Source organism: Erpetoichthys calabaricus, chromosome 9, assembly GCF_900747795.2.
Source record: "Erpetoichthys calabaricus chromosome 9, fErpCal1.3, whole genome shotgun sequence".
Taxonomy (NCBI): Eukaryota; Metazoa; Chordata; class Cladistia; order Polypteriformes; family Polypteridae; genus Erpetoichthys; species Erpetoichthys calabaricus.
The window spans coordinates 185,556,405-185,580,278 of NC_041402.2; the positions used below are offsets into that span (position 1 = coordinate 185,556,405).

Genomic DNA, 23,874 nt, shown 5'->3' on the forward strand with positions numbered 1-23,874 from the left:
AATGTTGGACTGGTTTCATCAGGCTGAATGGAAAAAAAACAGGAGGTGCAGTGATGAAAAATGGAGCACAGTATAAATAAAACTAAATGTTGTAGCCACGGGCAATGGCTATTTGAAAATAAAAGACAGGTAGCATTTTTTTTCCCCAGATAGTGCCATTCAGCTTATGAGTGATAAGACAAACAAGTACTGTATGTAATAAGTATGTGAATTTACTTATGGTAGAGGCTAAGGGAACATAAAACACAGTGAAATTTGTTATAAATAAATAAATAATTTTAGGGAGGCACGGTGGCGCAGTGGGTAGTGCTGCTGCCTCACAGTTAGGAGACCCAGGTTTGCTCCCTGCGTGGAGTTTGCATGTTCTCTCCGTGTCTGCGTGGGTTTCCTCCTGGTACTCCGGTTTCCTCCCACAGTCCACAGACATGCAGGTTAGATGCATTGGCGATTCTAAATTGTCCCTAGCGGGTGCTTGGTGTGTGTGCGCACCCTACAGTGGACGGGGTTTGTTTCTTGCCTTGCGCCCTGTGTTGGCTGGGATTGGCTCCAGCAGACCACGGTGACCCTGTAGTTAGGATATAGCGGGTTGGATAATGGATGGATGGATAAATATTTTATGTTGATTTAATGTATGTGTGAAACTATTGCTTTGTGTGCTTTTTAGAAACCCGAAGGTTTTTTTTTTTTTATTAAATATACAGCCTTGGGAGAAAAGAAAAATAATTAGCCCTAAAAGAATTAATCCAATTCAGAATCACAGGGAGGTGTAACTAGCCCTGGGTATAAGGCGGGAAACAGCTATTAAGCAGGCACCAGTGCACTCAAACTAGACCAATTTGGAAACCCCAATCAACCTAACTAACAAGTCTTTGAGAACGTTTGTGAATCCCAAGTACCTAGAAGAAAGTCTATTGAGGTACACAGAGAACATGCAAACTCCACATGGATAATGAATGGGTGTGGGAATCAAATACCAGATTCATGAGGTGTCATTGCTACCCACTGTTCCAACATACAGCTTTTTCATGTAATACTTGATAATTAAAATATCACCTGAAGGGAGTATAAAATAAGATCTCTCGAAGTTAGTAAACCTTGGCACTCTCACCTCCTCCATTATGCTAGCCATGATTGGGTTTGAATCTTTTCCTTGTTGTAGCTGCTTTTCCAAATCAGGAGCAGGAGGCTGAAGGAGAAAAAGTATAAGAAAAATGTGAACACTAACCACAAAAAAAAAAAAAAAACCCCACACAAGATTGCAAATTGGGTTGGAAGACTGTACCACAATTCACATTTTAAACTATGCATTAACCCCAAATTCAAAGTACAATTAAAACATAAGAATGTGAAAGTCCTCAAAGCAATACTATCTACACCACGTCTTGGTAACTGAATAACTTACATGCACTTGTTTGAAGGTCATTTATTAGTTAATACCTCTGATCTGAGAAGAATCCAGCATTGCATGCTCAATTGTCACCTGGCAACGAGCCACAGAATTACATGTTCTACTCATGTTCCTTGCTGTGGGTGGAGCATTCATTAAGGTTCATTGGGACCTTCAAAGCAGCAGAAACTTTTCTGTAACCTTCCCCAGATTTGTGCCTCGAGACAATCCTGTCTCGGAGGTCTACAGACAATTCCTTTGACTTCATGCTTGGTTTGTGCTCTGACATGAACTGTCAACTGTGGGACCTTATATAGACAGGTGTGTGCCTTTCCAAATCATGTCCAATCAACTGAATTTACCACAGGTGGACTCCAATGAAGCTGCAGAAACATCTCAAGGATGATCAGGGGAAACAGGATACACCTGAGCTCAATTTTGAGCTTCATGGCAAAGGCTGTGAATACTTACGTACAAGTGCTTTCTCAATTTTTTTATTTTTAATAAATTTGTAAAAACCTCAAGTAAACTTTTTTCACGTTGTCATTATGGGGTGTTGTGTGTAGAATTCTGAGGAAAAAAATGAATTTAATCCATTTTGGAATAAGTCTATAACATAACAAAATGTGGAAAAAGTGATGCGCTGCGAATACTTTCCGGATGCACTGTATGGTTCAAAAATGAGAAATTTTACTTCTTCATTTTCAAATGTTGTGTTGTATTAGCTTTGTAGGGGTTGTGAACATAGGGGTGGGGGGCACAAAAAAGGTTGGGAACCACAGCTCTAGGGTATTAGCCAATAATCCTCATTTAGTGTTACCTGAAAACTTATTAAGATCAATTATACAAATTAAAAAGCGCATTGATGCTTGACAGTCAATACTTTTAACATTACCCAATATGGAGGAACTCACACACATAAAATAACCCTTTCTGTGTTTGAGCCAATTTTGAAACAGCTCCCAGTTTTCAGTTTGATCAATAGTCTATCATGTCGTAATTACATCTTAATTTAAAAATTTAAGACAAATGACTGAGACGCATTGTTCTGATCAAATGCTTTTGTTGCTTCTTGGACATAGTGTCAAATTAGTGATACATAATCTCCTTCATCTAAACCTGGGGTTCTTAATCTGAGGTCCGTGGACCCTCTAGGGTTTCAGGGGGTCCAGGAGGGTCAGAAAAAATTTAACATTTATATTCATTATACAGCCCTTGTACAGTTGATTTAGAGTAGATGTAGTAGCAATGCTAATAGAAAATGTCGTCGTAGTAGATCTGTTTTAATTTGCACAAGAGGATTGTATTTCATAATTATAATAAGTGGCCATTACTTTTTGCATAAAAAGGAGCATTTTTTAGATTGTTTACTTTAAAGTTTAAAAATAGTTTGTGTACATCATATATATGTTTAATTAACATATAATTAATTAATGTCCGTCTAAAGGTTTTTTTTGTTTTCTCGGTCCTTCCTGGCCATCGGACCTTACTTTTATTCTATGTTAGTGTTCCCTAATTTTAATTATTTATTTTGTACTTTTTCTCTTTCTTTATCATGTAAAGCACTTTGAGCTACACTGTTTGTATGAAAATGTGCTATATAAATAAATGTTGTTGTATGAAACAATACAATCTCGATAAATAAAGTACATTATATTCATTGCATTCAAAGTTGTGTTGATGTGAATATTTCTGGGGAAGGGGGTCCATGTCTTTCATCTGATTCTTAAAGGGGTTCGTGACTCAATAAAGATTAAGAATCATTGATCTAAACACTCTTCTTTACAGCTATTGTTCAATCTTTTCTTTAATCATTTTTTAGTGGTCTATAGTTAATCTGACTGGCCAGAGACAGCAACAAGAGTGCAATCTTTAGCAAATTCTTCAGTGGATTTTTCACAAATGTGCATTATCTCTTTATATATGCAAATCTATAACTTAGAATTTATCTTAGAGCGCATAATTATGTAGCTCTGGCAAGTCATATGATTTTGGTCTCTTTAAATTGGAGTAGCACTTATCTCTCAATTTTAAATTCCAATCTTTTAATGTCATCTTAACAGTCCCTGTAGAAATTAGAACGTTATCGACTTAACCTCGCATGAAAACCCAAGAAAAAATATGAATTGAAAGCAATTGGTTTTCCTTTATCATATATTTTATTTCAAACTTACTGTTTCAAAACACTTCACCTCCTCTTTCACCGCTCTATTACTAGAATAATATTGAGAGAACCTACTTGGGTCAACTTTTCAATTTTCTGCAGAATGTTTGCTCCAGCTGCCTTTAAGCTTTCCTAATATCCAGATTCACAGCAGCCCTCAAATGCTCATAAGCCCTGCAGTTAGTACTGGGGTAATCTGTCTTGTACATGCTGTCTGGCTACTTTTTCTTTTACAAATTCTTTTAATCTCCTTATTGAACTTCTAGGAGTCCTTTTACATTTCATAGTCGTTCCACATTTTCTGATAAACCTGTCTTGTATTGAATGCAATATATTTTTAAACATGTTCCTTAACCATCTCCTTGCTTAAACATTTGTCCTAATTTATCTGTTTAATAAAACGGTGCATCTGCTTGACATCTGTCTTAATAAAATTTAATTTATTGGTTTTAGTGTATAGATAAGCACTACGGCCAAAACACTACGAAACCTGTTACATTGAGAAATCCTAATGGTTCAATTCCTTCTACTCCTAAAATTCTATCCTGATTGTTACAGAATATTAAGACTAGTCATACTTCTTCATTTGTTGACGTTTAGACATATTGTGCTAAAAATTACAGACTACATCTATGAACTCCTGCAACTGCTATTACGTTTAATTTTTGTAGTGTAATTAATGTATTTAATGCAATTAATGATTAACGTGTGTGATTAATTAAAAATAGTGTGTCTATCAATAGAGTGGTGGCTCTGAGGCTAGGGATCTGCACTGCCAATCTGAAGGTTGCCTGTTTGAATCCTGTAAACGTCAAAAGTGACTACTCTGTTGGGTCCTTGAGCGAGGCCCTTAACCTTCAATTGCTTTGTCCTCGGTATGACATTAATCTGCAGTCAGCCCTCCAACTTGCAGGGAAAACCTGGGGATTGGTGGCAGGATTGGCACTCCAGCCACCATAAAAAAACAACAACTCAACACTGTTCCAATGTGGTGCTGAGGTGTAACTCGCTGCCATCGAGTCCCAATCCAGGCGGTTCGTCGTGGGGCGAGTGCCTCAATGCGCTATCAGCACAGGCCCCCAACCTTTCCTAGTTAATATCCATCCATCCATTATCCAACCTGCTATATCCTAACTACAGGGTCACGGGGGTCTGCTGGAGCCAATCTCAGCCAACAAAGGGCACAAGGCAGGAAACAAACCCTGGGCAGGGCGCCAGCCCGCCACAGCCTAGTTAATATACTGCTGAAAAAAATTAAAGGAAACACTTTTTAATCAGAGTATAGCATCAAGTCAATGAAACTTCTGGGCTATTGATCTGGTCAGTCAAGTAGCAGAGGGGGTTGTTTAATCAATGTCAGATGCTTTGGTGCACTAGAGGGGCAACAATGAGATGACCCTAAAAACAGGAATAGTTTAACAGGTGCAGGGAGGCCACTGACATTTTTCCCCTCTTCATCTGTTTTGTCACTCGTTTTGCATTTGCCTACGGTCAGTGTCACTACTGGTAGCATGAGGCCATACCTGGACCCTACAGAGGTTGCACAGGTAGTCCATCTTCTCCAGGATGGCACATCAATACGTGCCATTGCCAGGTTTGCTGCGTCACCCAGCACAGTCTCCAGGGCATGGAGGAGATTCCAGGAGACAGGCAGTTACTCTAGGAGAGCTGGACAGGGCCCCACGTAGAAGGTCCTTAACCCATCAGCAGGACTGACTGGTATCTGCTCCTTTGGGTAAGGAGGAACAGTTTGAGCACTGCCAGAGCCTACAAAATGACCTCCGGCAGGCCACTGGTGTGAATGCCTCTGACCAAACAATTAGAAACAGTCTTAATAAGGGTGGCCTGAGGGCCCAACGCCCTTTAGTGGGCCCTGTGCTCACTGCCCAGCACCGTGGAGCTTGATTGGCATTTGCCATAGAATACCAGAATTGGCAGGTCCACCACTGGCGCCCTGTGCTTTTCACAGATGAGAGCAGGTTCACCCTGAGCACGTGACAGACGTGAAAGGGTTTGGAGAAGCTGTGTAGAACGTCAAGCTGCCTGTAACATTGTTCAGCTTGACCGGTCTGGTGGTGGGTCAGTGATGGTCTGGGTAGGCATATCCATGGATGGACGCACAGACCTCTACAAGCTAGACAATGGCACCTTGACTGTCATTAGGTATCGGGATTAAATCCTTGGACCCATTGTCAGACCCTATGCTGGTGCAGTGGGTCCTGGGTTCCTCCTGGTGCAAGATAATGCCCGGCCTCATGTGGTGAAAGTATGCAGGCAGTTCCTGGAGGATGAAGGAATTGATACCATTGACTGGCAAGTGGGTAAGTATTAAAAGGTGTTTAAGCAGCACAATACTTCTGTCAGTATATTAAAAAAAGACCATCAATTTCTTCCATCATCTTGTGTTTCAGCATCAGATTTGAAGAAAATGTAATAGGATAGCTTTCCAAGTTCAAACACATAAAAAGCAAGGCCATTTCAATACGCTTTAGTCCAATTTTCAGAAGACTTTTCTCATCACTAAATGTGAAAGTGTAATTGTGCAGAAACATGTTTTTTTTTGCAAGACAGGACTTTCACGTCTTGGACACAATCAGCCTGCTGTTTTAAAAAGTAATGCAGTTTCTGTCTTTTCTAGTAAATAAAACAAATCGGACTTCAGCAACAACTGAGCTCAATAGCTTGTCTAAATTATTTTAAAATTCCTGCAGGTAACATCAGATATAGACTGGCACTATAACATAAAACAAAATATACAATTATTTAAAAAAATATATATATATCAGCTAAATTGTATGCAAATGAGCCGATGTCCATGTGATCACACCTGCATTGTAAACTCTTGGTATATTGAAGTACCAGTTTTACTTGCACGTCACCCACACAATCCAAATAAGAAACAACAAATACGATTATTCATAACCTCACTTTAACATTTACCTTAAATGAGTTGATGCTGCTTTTGCTGGAGGGTGCTGTAGAAGCGCTTGGCTTCTGCCCCGATACAGGAGGGGACGGATAGGAAGATCCTGAAAGACAAAAGGCAAAGAAATGTACTTGATATTAAAATATATTTTGGTAACATTAATATGCATTAAATCAATTTAATTTTATAAGTGAAATGTTAAATATGAATGCAGGAAAAGGTAAATAAATCAATCACTTATAGATTACATTTTGTTTCAGAAAAAAATGATTTTCTTCCAACACAAATAAAGGGTTTATGCTGGAATAATAAAGTCAAAATCCATGTTCTGAAACCTTGAATTGTTTTCAAACATTTGCTTTTATTAAACTTGACAAAAAAGTTAAGTTGCTTAGCCTCTGATGATTTACTCCACAAGACAATTTATTATTATCATTTCTTCTGTTTGTTAATGGACCTCCTACTACCTCAAAAAATGCACAGATGTTCAATTTATTCTTAACCTGAGACCATTTTCATCATATTGAATGGCGGCACTGTGGGTAGCGCTGCTGCCTCGCAGTTAGGAGACCCGAGTCCACCCTGCGTGGAGTTTGCGTGTTCTCCCCGTGTCTGCATGGGTTTCCTCCGGGTACTCCAGTTTCCTCCCACAGTCTAAAGACATGCAGGTTAGGTGCATTGGCGATTCTAAATTGGCCCTAGTGTGTGCTTGGTGTGTGTATGTGTGCCCTGCGGTGGGCTGGCGCCCTGCCCAGGGTTTGTTTCCTGCCTTGCGCCCTGTGTTGGCTGGGATTGTCTCCAGCAGACCCCTGTGACCCTGTAGTTAGGATATAGCGGGTTGGATAATAGATGGATGGATGAATAAAACAGAGTATTTAGCTATTCAGTTGACTTACAGTAAATACAAAATTTCAGTCACTGTGGTCACTATGAAATGCCTTCTACTGGAAAGGACTTAATAAGAGTTCTTTTTTTTGTACAATGAACATCAAATAAATCACTTTTTACAGGTAAAAATACATTTACACTTAAACCCATCAGTTTCATCAACTCAATTCCTCTTGAGGGAGTGAACAAACAGTTTGGAGTCTGAAAGGAGTTTCTATGGTGCAGATTTTGCCAGAAGAAAAAGACTATTTCTGGTGTACTAAAAATACATGAATTACACATGCCTAGCATTAGTGGTTTAGTGTATTTTTCCTGTTTCACAATAAAAAAAAAAAATCAACCCAGACCCCCAAAACTGCAAAAAATCAAATATTGTGCTATCATGATGTTTTTAACACTGAGATTCGTTCTCATCTAGCAAAAATATACAAGGGTCAGTCCATTTTAATATACCACTGTCAAGAGATGGTCAACACAATTCTATTGTTTCAAATTTTCTGATTCAAGAGGCATGCGAGTAACTGGTATATTTATTTAACTGGGAATCTTGTGGTATGGATATACACAGAGAGGCCGAGTTAACACGAGGTTCTTCGACCTTCTGCTGTTTAAAGAATTCAGCTGTCATTCAGAGGTGACTCATTTTTTTTTTTCAAACGCCAATGAATTGATGATCTCAAGAGCATAATTATAAATTTTGCTTCTGAATGGTTCTTCCAATTGCATTAAAAATAAAACATGTATAAAGATTTAAAAATAATTTTGTTGATCTAGCACTGTTACAAATCTGAAGTGTGTCCTTACGTGTTTTGCGCAATTGGATAACTGATCTCCAAGTTGTCAAGCATAAAAACGTCTGCAGGTTGGGAGCATTCTCAGATCAGCTGCCTTGCTGATCATAGGCTTATTATCCTTTTCCGGTAAAAAAGATTTCCAATTACTTGCTTTTATTGCAGATGTGGAACCTCACAGCAGACAATGGATTGTTTAATCACATACACTATATTGCCGAAAGTATTGGGTCCCCCTCCAAATCATTGAATTCAGGTGTTCCAATCACTTCAATGGCCACAGATGTATAACATCAAGCACCTCGGCATGTAGACGAATTCCTTAAACATTTGTGAAAGAATGGGACACTCTCAGGAGCTCAGTGAATTCAAGTGTGGTACAGTGATAGGATGCCACCTGGGAAATAAGTCCATTCGTGAAATTTCCTTGCTACTAAATATCCTACGGTCACCTGTTAGTGATATTATAACAAAGTGGAAGCAATTAGTAACAACAGCAACTCAGCCCTGAAGTGGTAGGCCACTTCAAATCACTGAGCGGGGAGAGTTCATGCTGAGGTTCACAGTTGCCAAAAGTCGCCAACTTTCTGCAGAGTCAATAGCTACAGACCTCCAAAAGCTCAAAAACAGTGCAGTGCAGAGAGCTTGATAGAATGGGTTTCCATGGCTGAGCAGTCGAAGCCAAGCCTGACATCACCAAGTGCAATGCAAAGTGTTGGATAAAGTGGTGTAAAGCACACCCCCCACTGGACTCTACAGCAGTGCAGACGTGTCCTCTGGAGTGACAAATCATGCAATCCGATGGACAAGTCTGGGTTTGGCGGTTGCCAAGGGTAAAGTCTGGTGGGGGGGAATTATGGTGTGGGGTGAAGCTTGGCCCAGTTAGTTCCAGTGAAAGGAACTCTTAATGCTTCAGCATACAAAGCCATTTTGGACAATTTCATGCTCCCAACTTTGTGGGAACAATTTGGGGATGGCAACATGACTGTGCACCAGTGCACAAAGCAAGGTCTACAAAGAAATGGATCAGCAAGTTTGGTGTGGAGGAACGGGACTGGCCTGCACAGAGCCCTGACCTCAACTTGATAGAACTTTAGGATGAATTAGCATGGAGACTGTGAGCCAACATCAGTGCCTGACCTCGCAAATGCTCTCCTGGTCAAAAATTCCCATAAACACAATCCTACACCTTGTGGAAAGCCTTCCCAAAAGAGCTGAACCTGTCATAGCCGCAAAGGGTGGGCCAACTTCATATTAAAGCCTCTGTATTAAGAATGGGATGCCATTAAAGCTCAAGTGTGTGTAAAGGCAGGTGCCCCAATACTTTTGGCAATAGAGTGTATGTTGGTACTTTCAAGATTCTTCAGGTTAAAATAAAAATAAAACCTGTCTGTCCATTTTCTAATGTGGTAATCCTGTTTAGCAGGACTGTATACAATGTGGGAGACAACAAACTATAAACTAGCCCCACATGCATGATTGTGCAAGTTCATCTTGGTACACGATGTCGAAGGCTGGCCCTGTTCTACACCCAGTGATGCCAAGATCAGACACAAATCTCTCACAATCATTACAGGAGGTTATAAGATTTGCCTACCCAGGGTTGCACTGCTTCTATTAAGTGCTGATGTAGGAGGAGCTAAACTCTGGTTAATAAGACTTCCAAATGAAGGATTTGGTGTAGAGGTTAAAGGAAACTTGTCTGTGGATAACCTAGAGAAAAAAGGAAAAACAGTAACAGGGTTTAAGTCTGGGCTAAGGAACAATTAATATTAAAGTACAGATCACAAATCAATAACAAGCAAGAAAAAAAGATTTTAAATTCAGGACACTTTTTTTTTTTACTGCAATGCCTATTCATAGAATTGACCACTATTAATACAGGCATGTCCAGGAGGCTATTTAGGAAAATCAGCTTAAACACCCCTCTCAATATCAGAGCAGGAACATACAGTTAGGTCCATAAATATTTGGACAGAGACAACTTTTTTCTCATTTTGGTTCTGTACATTACCACAATGAATTTTAAATGAAACAACTCAGATGTAGTTGAAGTGCAGACTTTCAGCTTTAATTCAGTGGGGTGAACAAAACGATTGCATAAAAATGTGAGGCAACTAAAGCATTTTTTAAACACAATCCCTTCATTTCAGGGGCTCAAAAGTAATTGGACAATTGACTCAAAGGCTATTTCATGGGCAGGTGTGTGCAAGTCCGTCGTTATGTCCTTATCAATTAAGCAGATAAAAAGCCTGGAGTTGATTTAAGGTGTGGTGCTTGCATGTGGAAGATTTTGCTGTGAACAGACAACATGCGGTCAAAGGAGCTCTCCATGCAGGTGAAAGAAGCCATCCTTAAGCTGCGAAAACAGAAAAAACCCATCCGAGAAACTGCTACAATATTACGAGTGGCAAAATCTACAGTTTGGTACATCCTGAGAAAGAAAGCAAGCACTGGTGAACTCAGCAACGCAAAAAGACCTGGACGTCCACAGAAGACAACAGTGGTGGATGATCGCAGAATCATTTCCATGGTGAAGAGAAACCCCTTCACAACAGCCAACCAAGTGAACAACACTCTCCAGGGGGTAGGCGTATCGATATCCAAGTCTACCATAAAGAGAAGACTGCATGAAAGTAAATACAGAGGGTGCACTGCAAGGTGCAAGCCACTCATAAGCCTCAAGAATAGAAAGGCGAGATTGGACTTTGCTAAAGAACATCTAAAAAAGCCAGCACAGCTCTGGAAAAACATTCTTTGGACAGATGAAACCAAGATCAACCTCTACCAGAATGATGGCAAGAAAAAAGTATGGAGAAGGCGTGGAGCAGCTCATTATCCAAAGCATACCACATCATCTGTAAAACACGGTGGAGGGAGGCAGTGTGATGGCTTGGGCGTGCATGGCTGCCAGTGGCACTGGGACACTAGTGTTTATTGATGATGTGACACAGGACAGAAGCAGCCAAATGAATTCTGAGGTGTTCAGAGACGTGCTGTCTGCTAAAATCCAGCTAAATGCAGTCAAATTGATTGGGCGGCGTTTCATGATACAGATGGACAATGACCCAAAACATACAGCCAAAGCAACCCAGGAGTTTATTAAAGCAAAGAAGTGGAAAATTCTTGAATGGCCAAGTCAGTCACCTGATCTTAACCCAACTGAGCAGGCATTTCACTTGTTGAAGACTAAACTTCAGACAGAAAGGCCCACAAACAAACAGCAACTGAAAGCCGCTGCAGTAAAGGCCTGGCAGAGCATTAAAAAGGAGGAAACCCAGCATCTGGTGATGTCCAGGAGACAAGACTTCAGGCTGTCATTGCCAGCAAAGAGTTTTCAACCAAGTATTAGAAATGAACATTTTATTTCCAGTTATTTAATTTGTCCAATTACTTTTGAGTCCCTGAAATGAAGGGATTGTGTTAAAAAAAACATTTAGTTGCCTCACATTTTTATGCAATCGTTTTGTTCACCCGACTGAATTAAAGCTGAAAGTCTGCACTTCAACTGCATCCGAGTTGTTTCATTTAAAATGCATTGTGGTAATGTACAGAACCAAAATGAGAAAACAGTTGTCTCTGTCCAAATATTTATGGACCTAACTGTATAAGAATTGTCAGTTATACATATAAGAACTGGCTATATCAAAGAGGATAAAAAAAGAAAACAGAAAACAGATAAGCAAAAAAATTAGCAGTTTATAGAATAGTAGCATTCAAGAAAATTCAAAAGTTTGAAATAGACTTTGTACAAATAATGAATGCAAGCAAGACACATACCTGTCATTCAGATTTACTTTAGGTGCCAGTGTGGACACTTCAGAATTAGCTTTAAACCCAGTGACTGGAGTGGACATGCCTGGTGGTGTAACAAAGTTTTCTCCCAAAGGTTTAGAAATGCCAAAAGAAAGTGACAGCCCTGTAGTGGGCGCTGCCAAGATTTTAGAGCTGGAGAGAGTCAATAATGATGTATCCACATTTGAACTTGACACTGCTAGTTTGGATGCTGCTGGAGATAGAGCGAAAGGAGTGGAGCCGACAGCTGTAGCAGAGAATGAGAAACCTGTGGGCAACACCTTGGTCTCTCCTGGAACAGATGTGCTTGCAGAACTTGGTGGAGCCAGTGCAATGGATGGCATAGAGAAAGTGGGCACTGGAAGCTTTGGAGCCGGAGTAACATTCACTTTAGGAAGTGGTACTGAAGGGGCTGCTATTCAAAAAAAAATTATATACACGGATTAGTCACAGCATTAAAACCACTGACAGGTGAAGTAAATAACATTGACTATTTTGTGACAATGGGTGGGTTGGCACCCTGCCCGGGATTGGTTCCTGCCTTGTGCCCTGTGTTGGCTGGGATTGGCTCCAGCAGACCCCCGTGACCCTGTGTTCAGATTCAGCGGGTTGGAAAATGGATGGATGGATTTTGTGACAATGGCACCTCTCAAAATATTCCCATTTTATTTGCTTTACAGCCTTAAATGAAAGCACACACACACAAATATTTCTTCCCAGCTTTACTTACTCAATGCAACTGATAACATCCAAGTGAAAAATATCACAGCTACAGTTCAGAAAATTAAAAAAAAAAAAAAAAAAAAAAAAAAAAAAAAAAATCAAAAACAAGACATACCGAGATTAATAAAGGATCACCACCACCCCTCCCCCCCCAACCAATGTCATTTTGTTAAACCACCTTTTGCTTTAATGGCAGCCTTGAGTCTGTTGGGACACTTCTCTATCAGCTTTGCACATCTAGATTGTGTGATATTTGCCCCCCACTCTTCTTTACAGAACTGTTCAAGTTCGGTCACATTGGATGGTGAGCATTGGTGGACTGCCATCTTCAAATCTTTCCACAGATTTTCAATGGGATTTAGGTCTGGGTTCTGACTGGGCCACACATGGACATTCACTTTTTTCTCCTTCAGCCACTGTGTGGGCAATTTTGCTGTGGGCTTCGGGTCGTTGTCATGTTGAAAGGTGAACATTCTGCCCATCTTCAACTTTCTGGCAGAGAGCAACAGGTTTTCCTCAAGAATTTGACAATATTTTGCCCCATGCATTTTTCCTTCTACTCTAACGAGAACCCCAAGCCCTGCAGCAGAGAAACACCCCCACAACAGGATGCTGCCACCTCCATGCTTTACTGTAGGTATGGTGTGCTATGGATGGTGACCTGCTTTGGATTTCCACCAGGTGTATTGAGGCCAAATAGTTTGACTTTGGTCTCATCTGACCATAAGACCTTTTCCACTTGGCATCAGAATCTTCAAGGTGCATTTTGGTAAAGCTCAAACGAGCCTTAGCGTGGCCTTTCTTGAGAAGTGGCTTTTTCCTTGCGACCCTCCCAAACAAGCCACAATTGTGGAGCACTTGTGAAACTGTTGTCACATGCACACAATGACCGCTCTTTGCCATAAAATCCTGTAATCCTTCAAAGTGGCCATTGGCCTCTTGGTAGCCTCTCTTAAAAGTTTCCTCCTTGCTCTTTCATCTAGTTTGGAGGGGATCCAGGGAGGATCCCAGTAGTACCAAACACTTGCCACTTCTTTATTATGGACTTTACTGAGCTCCTTGGGATTGATAAAGCCTTGTGAGATTTTTTTATATCCATCTCCTGCCTTATGTCTGTCCACACCACTATCCCTGAGATCTTTTGAAAGTGGTTTGCCAACCATATTCAGTTGTTTGCTGTCAGTTGCACTACCAAGCAAGGGAATGAATGCTCCAGGAACAGCTTCACTAATCATACTGATTACAATTGATCACAGGTGGAAGCCAGTAACCATGGTCTGCAATGGAAATGGTGGTTACTCCCACCTGATTGAGTTTACAAATATTGTTTGGGGGGGGGGGGGGGGGGGTAATCCTTTATTAATCTCAGTATTTCTTGTTTTTTATTTATTTTTTTTAATTCTTTTGAACTGTAGCTGTGATATATTTCACTTGGATGTTACTTGAGTAAGTAAAACTGGAAAAATATTAGTTTGTGTGTTTTCATTTAAGGCTGTAAATGAGAATATTTTGAAGGGGGGGGATTCTTTTCTATACCCACTGTATTAGGTAGCAAGTGAACAGTCAGTTCTTGAAGGTGATATGTTAAACGCAGGAGAAAGGGCAAACATAAGCATCTGAGCAACTTTGACAAGGGCCAAATTATGATTACTAGACAACAGGTTGTGTGGGGTCTTCCCACTAACCTGATTTAATACCTACCAAAAGTGGTACTATAAAGGACAACCAGTGAACCCACAACAGGGTCACTGGTGCTCAAGGCTCACAGATGAGTATGGGGTACCAAAAGCTAGCCCTTCTGTTCCGATCCCACATTAGTGCAAATGTAGCACAAATTGCTGAAAAACGTAATGGCAGCTATGAGAGAAAGATGTGAGAACACACAGGACATTGCAGCTTGCTGTGCAGCCAGAGACTGGTCAGAGTGCCCATGTTGACTCATGTCCATTGTCCAAAGCGCCTACAACGGACACATGAGTGTCAGAATTGGACCATGGAGTTATGGAAGAAGGTGGCCTAGCCAGATAAATTACACTTTCTTTCAGATTCATGTGGGTGGCTGGGTGCATGTGTTATTTACCTGGGGAAGAGATGGCCGCAGATGCACTTTGGGAGTAAAGCAAGCTAGCAGAGGCAGCGCGAGGCTGTGGGTAATATTCTGCTGGGAATCTTTGGGTCCTAGCATATTCATGTGGATGTTACTTTGACAAGTACCACCTACCTAAAGATTATTGCAGATCACATACACCACTTCACTGTAACAGTATTCACTGAAGGCAGTGGACTCTTTCAGCAGGTCAATATGCCCTGACAAAGTGCAAAAAGTGTTCAGAAATGGTTTAAGGGACAGGACAAGGAATTTAAGGTGCTGAATTGGCCTCAAAATCCTCAGGATCTCAATCCAATTGAGTATCTGTATGATGTGCTGAAAAAACAAGTCTGATCCACGGAGGCCACACCTGGTAACTTACAAGACTTAAAAAGATCTGCAGTGTAGTAGTGTGAAGAAAGGGTATGTTAGGATGCATTAGGACTCTTTAATGCCTGTAAAGTGTCATCAGCACAACCACAAAGGATTATGAAAGGATTATGCATCCTTTTATGGTCATAATCTACCCAGTGTAATGGATGGCTGGGACGCCTGGAAAAGGGAAGGACCGGAAGAGAAACAATATCTTCCCCGGGACACGAGAGGGCATCAACCCTGGTTGGCGTCAGGGCCATGGGAACAGAGCTTGGAAGCTCAGCCCTGTGGAGGCCCACGACCACCACTACGGGGTGCCTGGACACTCCTTAAACCCTGGACTGCAGCTCTTCTGCCACACCAGAAAGTGCTGCAGGAAGATTGTCAGGGTGCACCTGGAACACATCTGGGTGCAACATAAAAGGGGCTGCCTAACTCCACTTGAGGAGCTGGAGTCGGGAGGTAGAGGACAGAGCTTGCGGGAGAGGGGTGAAGGCGGCAGAAGGAGAGAAGAAAAGAAGAAAGGAAGGAAAAGGCTGGAGCTTATTGTTACTGGTTTGTGCACTGTGTGCTGAAAAAGGAATAAATGTGTGTGTTTTGGACTTGTGTGACCCGTGTCTGGGCCATTTCTCCATGCCAGTTAAAAGTGGGCTCTTGCAGCAGAGTGTCATAAAACATGCATCATTCTCTGGCTAGTTTCAGAAACATTGAAGTAACCTGAAATCACTGCTAAGTCTAAAGATCTAACTCCAAAAGAGCACCTTAAGGATTACATGGATTGAGATGTTTGAAGTGGCACATTGATACTGCAGATCTGTAGGAATTATGTGATACTATCAAGTCCTTGCAACCATATATACAGCAAGATTTTAGCAAAAAGACCATCATTAACTGTAGGATTACAAAGAAATTATGTAAAATTTACCTGCTTGTAGCTCTCGTTCGCCTTCTAAATCCAATAACCCTGGAGCCGAAATGAACGATTTTGCTCCAGGTATCTGGTTAATTAGATAGAAAGGACAAAGAACTCCATCCGTGGACAGCAACATCAGTATTGGAGCTGGAGGCAGAGTCTTCTCTTCAGCTTCAAGTATCAAACAATAAAACCATAATTATGATTCTCTGGATTAATACAAGCTGCTATACAAAAGGAGGAAATGTAAAATCCTGATACACTCAATAAATGATTGCCGTAACATTTTATATACTGTTTATAGGAGGGGTCTTAAACTCACTTCCTGGAGGGCTGCAGGGGCTCAAGGTTTTCAATAGGGCCACTTTCTTATTTAGGAGTCAGTTTCTGCTGCTAATGCAACATTCTTGGTTGCTTTGATTTTAATTGACTTGCCTTTCAAAAACCCATAACATAAATTGCTTAATTTTACCTTGACTACCTGTCAGAGAACCAGTATTGAGCTGTTCCAAGCCCCCACAAAAAAAAGTATAGAATGGTCCACACAGTACAAATCATACTTGAATAATAATATTCATTATTATGTAAACAAATAACTGCAGAGTAAAATAAACAGGAAGTTGAATCATGTGAACAACTTAAATAATATTTAGTTTGAAACTAAACACATTGGGTGAAACAAAGTAAACAAGCTGCAGAGATCGACAGACTGGTATGGGGAAGGCTTAACGTCAACCTTTACAGACCGATTGTGTTGTGTATTTCAGTGTTTGTTTCTTTTTCTTCATCATCAAATACATGGTAGGGCAAAAAAGCTGTCATGTTATCTACATTTATAAATCTCTTTTGAGTAAGTGCGTATGCACGTCACACTTGTCTCTCTATTATAAAAAAAAAAATCTTAGGAGACAAGACGTGATTTTCACGGAGAGACACTTACACGTCCCGCGAGACAAGTCTTTGTGCCAAGAGATTTAACCACGCCCAGGGCCGGAAATAAAAGACAAAGAGTAGATGACAAAGTCGCATGTCGTAAAGAATTCAAAACTGTTGGCGCGATACACATGCAGAGCAGGTTAGAGATAATAGAAGTACAAAAATTCGAAAGTATCAAAAAAAGGATAGTAAAGATCACATTAGCGCAAACAAACGGAAATTATTACTCGGTGAAATAATGGAACAGTGAAAAGAGATCGAATATATTGTTCGGATTTAAACTTTAAGTCAGAGACCTGTAGATCGTCTAATTCATGTTGCCAGTGAGAATTAAAAGATTCCAAACACGCAATCTAATGCATTTCTGGATAATTCACAAATACCACAAATAGATGCTTTAAGTGCTGAGGAACTAGATAAACCTCTAACGCTAACAGAATTACTAGACGCTATAAAGTCACTACAAAGCGGGAAATCATCAGGCCCTGATGGTTACCCCGTAGAGTTTTATAAGAAATTCTCCACTCAGCTAGCTCCACTCTTATTGGTAACATTTACAGAAGCTAAAGACCACCAAATACTACCTCAAACATTTCGACAAGCATTAATCACCGTCTTTCCTAAACAAAATAAGGACTTGTTACAATGTGCATCATATAGACCAATTTCACTCCTGAATAATGATGTTAAGATACTCTCAAAAATCCTAGCTAGAAGGATGGAGAAAGTGCTGCCCTCGGTAATATCACAAGATCAAACTGGATTTATTAAAGGCCGACATCTATCTTCAAATCTCCGACGCTTGTTTAATGTTATATATTCACCAGCAAAATCAAACACCCCAGAGATATTACTATCATTAGACGCAGAAAAGGCATTTGACATGATCGAATGGAATTACCTTTTCACTGCATTGGAGAAATTTGGGTTTGGCCCGAATATTTGTGCTTGGATTAAACTACTGTATACCAGTCCAGAAGCTTCAGTTTGTATTAATAAAATTTGCTCAGACTACTTTAAACTAGAACGTGGTACCAGACAAGGATGTCCCTTGTCGCCACTGTTGTTTGCAATCGCTATTGAACCGCTGGCGGTTCACTGCCGAAATTCTCATCAGATAAAGGGGATTGTCAGAGAAGGACTGGAACAGAAAATTTCTCTATATGCAGATGATATGGTCTTATATATATCGGACCCAGAAAACACTGTCCCTGCTGTTTTAACAGCACTAACAGAATTTCAAAAGATATCTGGTCTTAGAATTAATCTGAATAAAAGTATACTCTTTCCAGTGAACTCACAAGCATATAATATTAAATTAGACACCCTACCTTTTACCATAGCAGATCAGTTTAAATACCTAGGGGTAAATATCACAAGTAAACATAAAGCTCTTTATCAACAAAATTTTGGCGTCTGTATGGAAAAAAACTAAGCAAGACTTGCATAGATGGTCAACCCTTCATCTCACTCTAGCCGGAAGAATTAACATTGTTAAGATGAATATCCTTCCTAAACTTCTCTTTTTATTTCAAAACATTTCAATATATATCAATAAATCGTTTTTTAAAAAGTTAGATTCAATAATAACCTCATTCATTTGGAACTCAAAACACCCACGTATCCGAAGAGCGACCCTACAAAGACCTCAGGCAGAAGGTGGCATGGCTTTACCTAATTTTCAGTTTTATTACTGGGCAGCAAACATACAAGCCATAAAAACCTGGACACAAATAAATGCACATACACAGGCTTGGTCTGCAATAGAAGTAAAATCCTGTAGTACTTCTTTATATTCCCTGCTTTGCTCTCCAATAAATGAAAGTTATCGCAAATATACTAATAACCCAATTGTGCTTTACTCACTCAGAATATGGAACCAAATTAGGAAGCATTTTAAGATGGAAAATCTTTTATCAGTGGCACCTTTGCAAGGGAACCACCTCTTTCAACCTTCGCAAGTATATCCAGTTTTTAATACCTGGAAAAGTTTTGGGATTAAAATGCTCAGAGATCTTTATATAGACAACATATTTACATCTTTTGAACAATTACGTTCAAAATTTAACCTCCCAGCTACACATTTCTTTTACTATCTTCAAATTAGAAATTTTGTTAAACAGAAATTGCCCGATTTCCCCCACCTTGCACCCTCCACAATGCTGGAAAAAATACTGCTCAATTCCGAGGAAACAAACACTATTTCCGCAATATATAAAATCTTATTAGAGTCCCTACCTTTCAAAGATCCAAGAGGACATTGGGAAGAAGATCTCTTAATCAATATATCAGAAAAGGAGTGGAAGGTAGCAAAGCAGAGAATTCACTCGAGTTCTATATGCGCAAAGCATAGAATTATTCAACTAAAAATTATATATCGAGCTCATCTGTCTCGCTTAAAACTGTCCAAAATGTTTCCAGGCCAGGATCCGACCTGCGAGCGCTGCAACCAAGCTCCTGCCTCACTGGGTCACATGTTCTGGGCCTGCACCAAACTAACATCATTTTGGACCAAGATTTTTAAGTGCCTCTCAGACAGCCTTAGTATCACAATCCCTCCTAACCCACTAACAGCTGTGTTTGGTGTCCTTCCAGATGGACTTGAATTGGAGAAGGACAAACAAACGGTGATTGCATTCACTACACTCTTGGCACGCAGACTTATTTTGTTAAATTGGAAGAATCCTAATTCTCCTCTTATAAGTCAGTGGGAAACTGATGTTTTATATTATTTGAAATTGGAAAAAAATCAAATTTTCAGTTAGAGGATCTGTACAAAATTTTTTCAAAACTTGGCAGGATTTAATCAATATTATTTTAGAATAAGAGAATTAACTATTATTGTATTTAACTCCCTTCTCCATCTCTTATTTATATAGGTATTTACTTCTCCCCTTCTTTTGTCTAATGTTGCCTTATTAAAAAGCTTAAAGAAATTTTCCTTTAGCTAAGCTCTCCTTCTCAGGGATGGGGTTTGATTTGTTTTCAAATTTGTTGGGTTATAAATGGATCTGTTTGTATGGAATGATTACAATGAAAATTAATAAAATAAAAATATAAAAAAAAAAATAAAAAAAAAAAAAAAGATTCCAAATACGTTGGCATGGTATGAAGTCCCGTGAGACGGAGACTTTTAACATGAGATTCTTTCAAGTCACGCCCTACTTGCAACCTTTGGAAGCAAGACCCGCGAGATGGTGAATTTTGCCATTTGATTCTTTCAAGTCACACCCTACTTACAACTATTTTCCAAACAAGACCACGGTCATCTAACCTCAGTCGTGTGAATGCTTTTGTCAGACACAGTTCCTGTGCTCTCAGCTCTTATTTTATCAGGACAATAATTTTATATGTTCTAGATGACACGTCAACAACTAAGCGAAGAAGAAAGAGCATGGACAAACATTCTAAAAAGTCGCTTTATTTATTAGAAAAAAAAGAAACGATATTCACTCATAGGCAGTTATACGTTGTGTTGTCACGATGCAAGTCCAAACACGGAATCAAAGTTCAATGCGATCTGGAAGAAAAGTTATTTCCAAATATTGTTTTTACTAAAAGTTTTAAAGTAATGTAACCCCCTTGCAACACCCTTCCGTTATCGGTATGCAAGGTCCTGAGCTCTTTTATAATGGTGTCGCCACCTCTATGGTGGGAAGTTACACAATCACCCACCTTCAACCTTATAATCAATAATCAAATCAGTTACTCAAATATATAAACAAAACTCTCTTTACTAAATTGAAAGTGAAACAGTTTTTTTAAATTGATAATTTACAATATACACACTATACATAAAACACAAACAGTAACTTATTTATAACCCGATATATATATTGGTCCCGACACTATTGGTGAGCTCACCCGGACATATTTCCACAGTCAATGAATATTACTGAATCCGTTGGGGGCCCCAAACGTAGCTCGGGTGCGTAGTGGCCAAACAAACAACACAGAAACTGGCCCCTTCACTTGAGAATTTACTCAAGCCACTTTAAAACAAATAAAAAAAAAAAACACACCGACCTTGTTTTGTATATTCTTCCTTCTCCCTTTTTCTCAACCACTCTCTTTACTCACTGATCACCATTTCTGCACTTGTGTCCTGCCTGCCGTCTTTCTCTTTATCCAACAACTCTTCTTTTTGTTTTATCCGCTTGCTACATTTAGTCCTTCTTTCTTTCTCTCTGTCTTGCATCGGCGTTTTGCTTCAACTGCGACTCTCTTTTCTCTTTCTGTCCGTCTTGCTTCGGCGTGCTGCCTCAACTCCAACTTTCTCTTTCGTTCTGTCAGTCTTGCTTCGGCGTGCTACCTCAACAGCGACTCTCTTTCTAGTTCTTTCTCCGTCTTGTTTCGGCGTGCTGCCTAAAACTCTCTTTCTTCTGGTCTCGGCGTTTTGCCTGAAACTGTCTTTCTTCTGGCCTCGGCGTTTTGCCTGAAGCTCTCTCTTTCTTCTCGCTTCGGCGTTTTGCCTGAAGCTCTCTTTTCTTTGTTCTTTCTCTCTCACCACTCCCGTCTTCTCCTCTTCGTACCACGACTCTTCCTAACTATCTTACAATCTCTTGTTTAACTATCTTATAATGGCGTCTCCCCCCCAACCAATCCGAAGACACCTACATATATACTCAACTTCAATAAACTTTATTTACACAAAACTCGCAGTTATATATATATTCCTTTTGAAACCTGACCCAGGTTACAGTAATAATAATGCATATGTAACAATTCCCATGAAAATAATCTCTTTAAATTGTATATCGGTTTGGTGGGTGGGTGAGCGAAGCGAGAAGGGGGTGGAGCCCCCTAGTGTATATTTAAAGAAATCATGTATCTGACCTCACAAACAGAGTGCAAAAAGTTTGCAAATAAATAGGCCTGGTCCCATGACTAAACAGAGCAGACTTCAAAAATCCTGGGAAAATTAAACAATTTTGTGACAGCACTTATTGTAGGACACAGGTCAAGTTATTTCTGAAGGATATGAATATGAAGGTAGGTACTGAACTAAACTGGACCAAAAACAATAGGCCTAGAGCCTGTAACAAAGCAAACATGATACAACTTATTGGAAAAAGGTAGGTCAGTTTTTTCAAAAGTCATTGCTGTACATAGGGGTTGGTACTCAACGTGGATATCTCAAGAAACAATTTGTTTGAAAATTTTCCATCTTTGTTAGGATGTAGTCATCCAGGACCTCCACACAACACAAAAAATGCCTAATTCCTCTGATGAAAATTGCAATTTCAGGATGAGAAAAATTTCACTTTTGTACATGTCATGCTAAAAATCAACTTTTCTTGATATTTGGAATATTGTAGAATTTGAACTTTAGTACTAGGGTGTTGTACCATGTTAGTCATTATGAAAGTAGTCTAAAGTCAAGCAAAATGACACCTTTTATTGGCTAACTAAAATATTACAATATGCAAGCTTTCGAGGCAACTCAGGCCCCTTATTCATTTTCACTGAATTTGAACTTGAAATTAAAAACCTGACAGCGAATCTTTGACCCCATCACCAAACAAAGTAAAACATTTGGATGATGCTCCCAGAAAAGGAAAATAGATAATACTAGCTGTGTAAGCCTGTGCTGTTAAAAGCCCGGGCTCCTAGATACTATTGAAATCATCAGGGAAAAAAAGAACTGAAATGCAGAGTTGGTGGTCAGCGGCTAAGCGAGTTCCTCTCTCCTCGGAGGTTTCATTTTCCTCAAATGCTCGTCTGGCTTGTGTATTAGCGGCTAAGCAAGTTTGTCTTTCGTCGGTGGTTTCACTTTGGCGACAGAGTCACTTTTTTTCAGCTTCATGCTGTAGTCTTGTACTTATTTCTTCTTCCGACATGTTATCTTGGGGCCATCTTGCCGGCTCTTTGAGCTTCATGCTGTAGCCTTGCACTTCCGGGCTGGACAAACAGACAGACAGACTTCCACGTGTAGACGTTTATATGGAAGATTAAAAAAGTATTCTTTGTCAGACTGAGTCCAGGGGTCTCAGTATTAAAGGAGTGCCATGCTTGCTGCTACCAATTTAATAATTGGAAGCTAATTCTTACTGTTTAATGATGTATACTACTTTATTACAATTATATGTATTGGTAGCGCAAATTATATTCTATTATTAGCACTAACTGTCTGCCGATTAAGAAAGTAGTTGAAATGAAAATCTGCTGCCACTTCAGCCCTCCATGTACAGAGCTTCAGACCACTGGTTTAGAATCTGATAATGCCTCCATGTACCATAAACATGAATACTGAGAAATATACAGTTTTTGCTTAAATTACTTAATTACATCATTTGCAAAATCACAGTGCAGTAGAACTCATTCTACCATTGACAACACAAAAACTAAGATTCTTTTACAGATGTTTTGCAACACACTTAGGCTAAATGGAAACAAGCCTGAAAGTCTTAAAATAAATAATTTTAAGAATTCCAGCACCACTGACCTAGTTCATCCAGAACGTTCCCTGCTCTCATTTTGTGAAAAAAAAAAAAAAAAACTTACTTATTGGAATTGGCACCTGGCTGGTATGGTCTACAGCAACTCCCATGGGTAAAGTATCTTCATTGCTTTCTGTGACAGGAAGTTCAGCTCGGCTAGCATCTCCCAAAAGCCACAACTCCCAGTTTGTCTAAAATTGTTTGACCGACCAAGAAAAACATTAGTCAAGGAAGCCTTGCATACTTTGCCAAAGTGGGAATTTGCTACTTAAGCCAACATTCAATACAGTTTTAAATTACCTTGTCTTCCTGTTTTGCAATAATACTAACTTCAATGGAAGCTGCTGATGCTGCTAGAACAAAGTCCCTAAAAAAAATAAAAAAAACCCCAAAATATTTAAAAGAAAGGGTATACTTTGGATATTTGTAAAAACATAAAATAATAAG

The 23,874-nt window shown here is 39.7% G+C and overlaps 1 protein-coding gene across 3 annotated transcripts in view; it reads right to left on the reverse strand.

Annotated features, from left to right (window-relative positions):
* Nucleotides 1–23,874, reverse strand: part of nup214 (nucleoporin 214) — a 122,568-nt gene that overhangs the window by 85,283 nt on the left and 13,411 nt on the right. For 2 of the 3 annotated variants that reach the window (XM_028793027.2, XM_028793029.2), the window contains exons 9-15: nt 23,728–23,794; nt 23,492–23,618; nt 16,064–16,222; nt 11,937–12,366; nt 9,754–9,869; nt 6,492–6,580; nt 1,109–1,186 (exon numbers count right to left, since the gene is read on the reverse strand). In XM_028793027.2, the coding sequence (XP_028648860.1) occupies nt 1,109–1,186; nt 6,492–6,580; nt 9,754–9,869; nt 11,937–12,366; nt 16,064–16,222; nt 23,492–23,618; nt 23,728–23,794 (1,066 nt within the window). The remainder of the gene's footprint in view (nt 1–1,108; nt 1,187–6,491; nt 6,581–9,753; nt 9,870–11,936; nt 12,367–16,063; nt 16,223–23,491; nt 23,619–23,727; nt 23,795–23,874) is intronic. The other variant, XM_051932280.1, reaches the window with a different exon arrangement.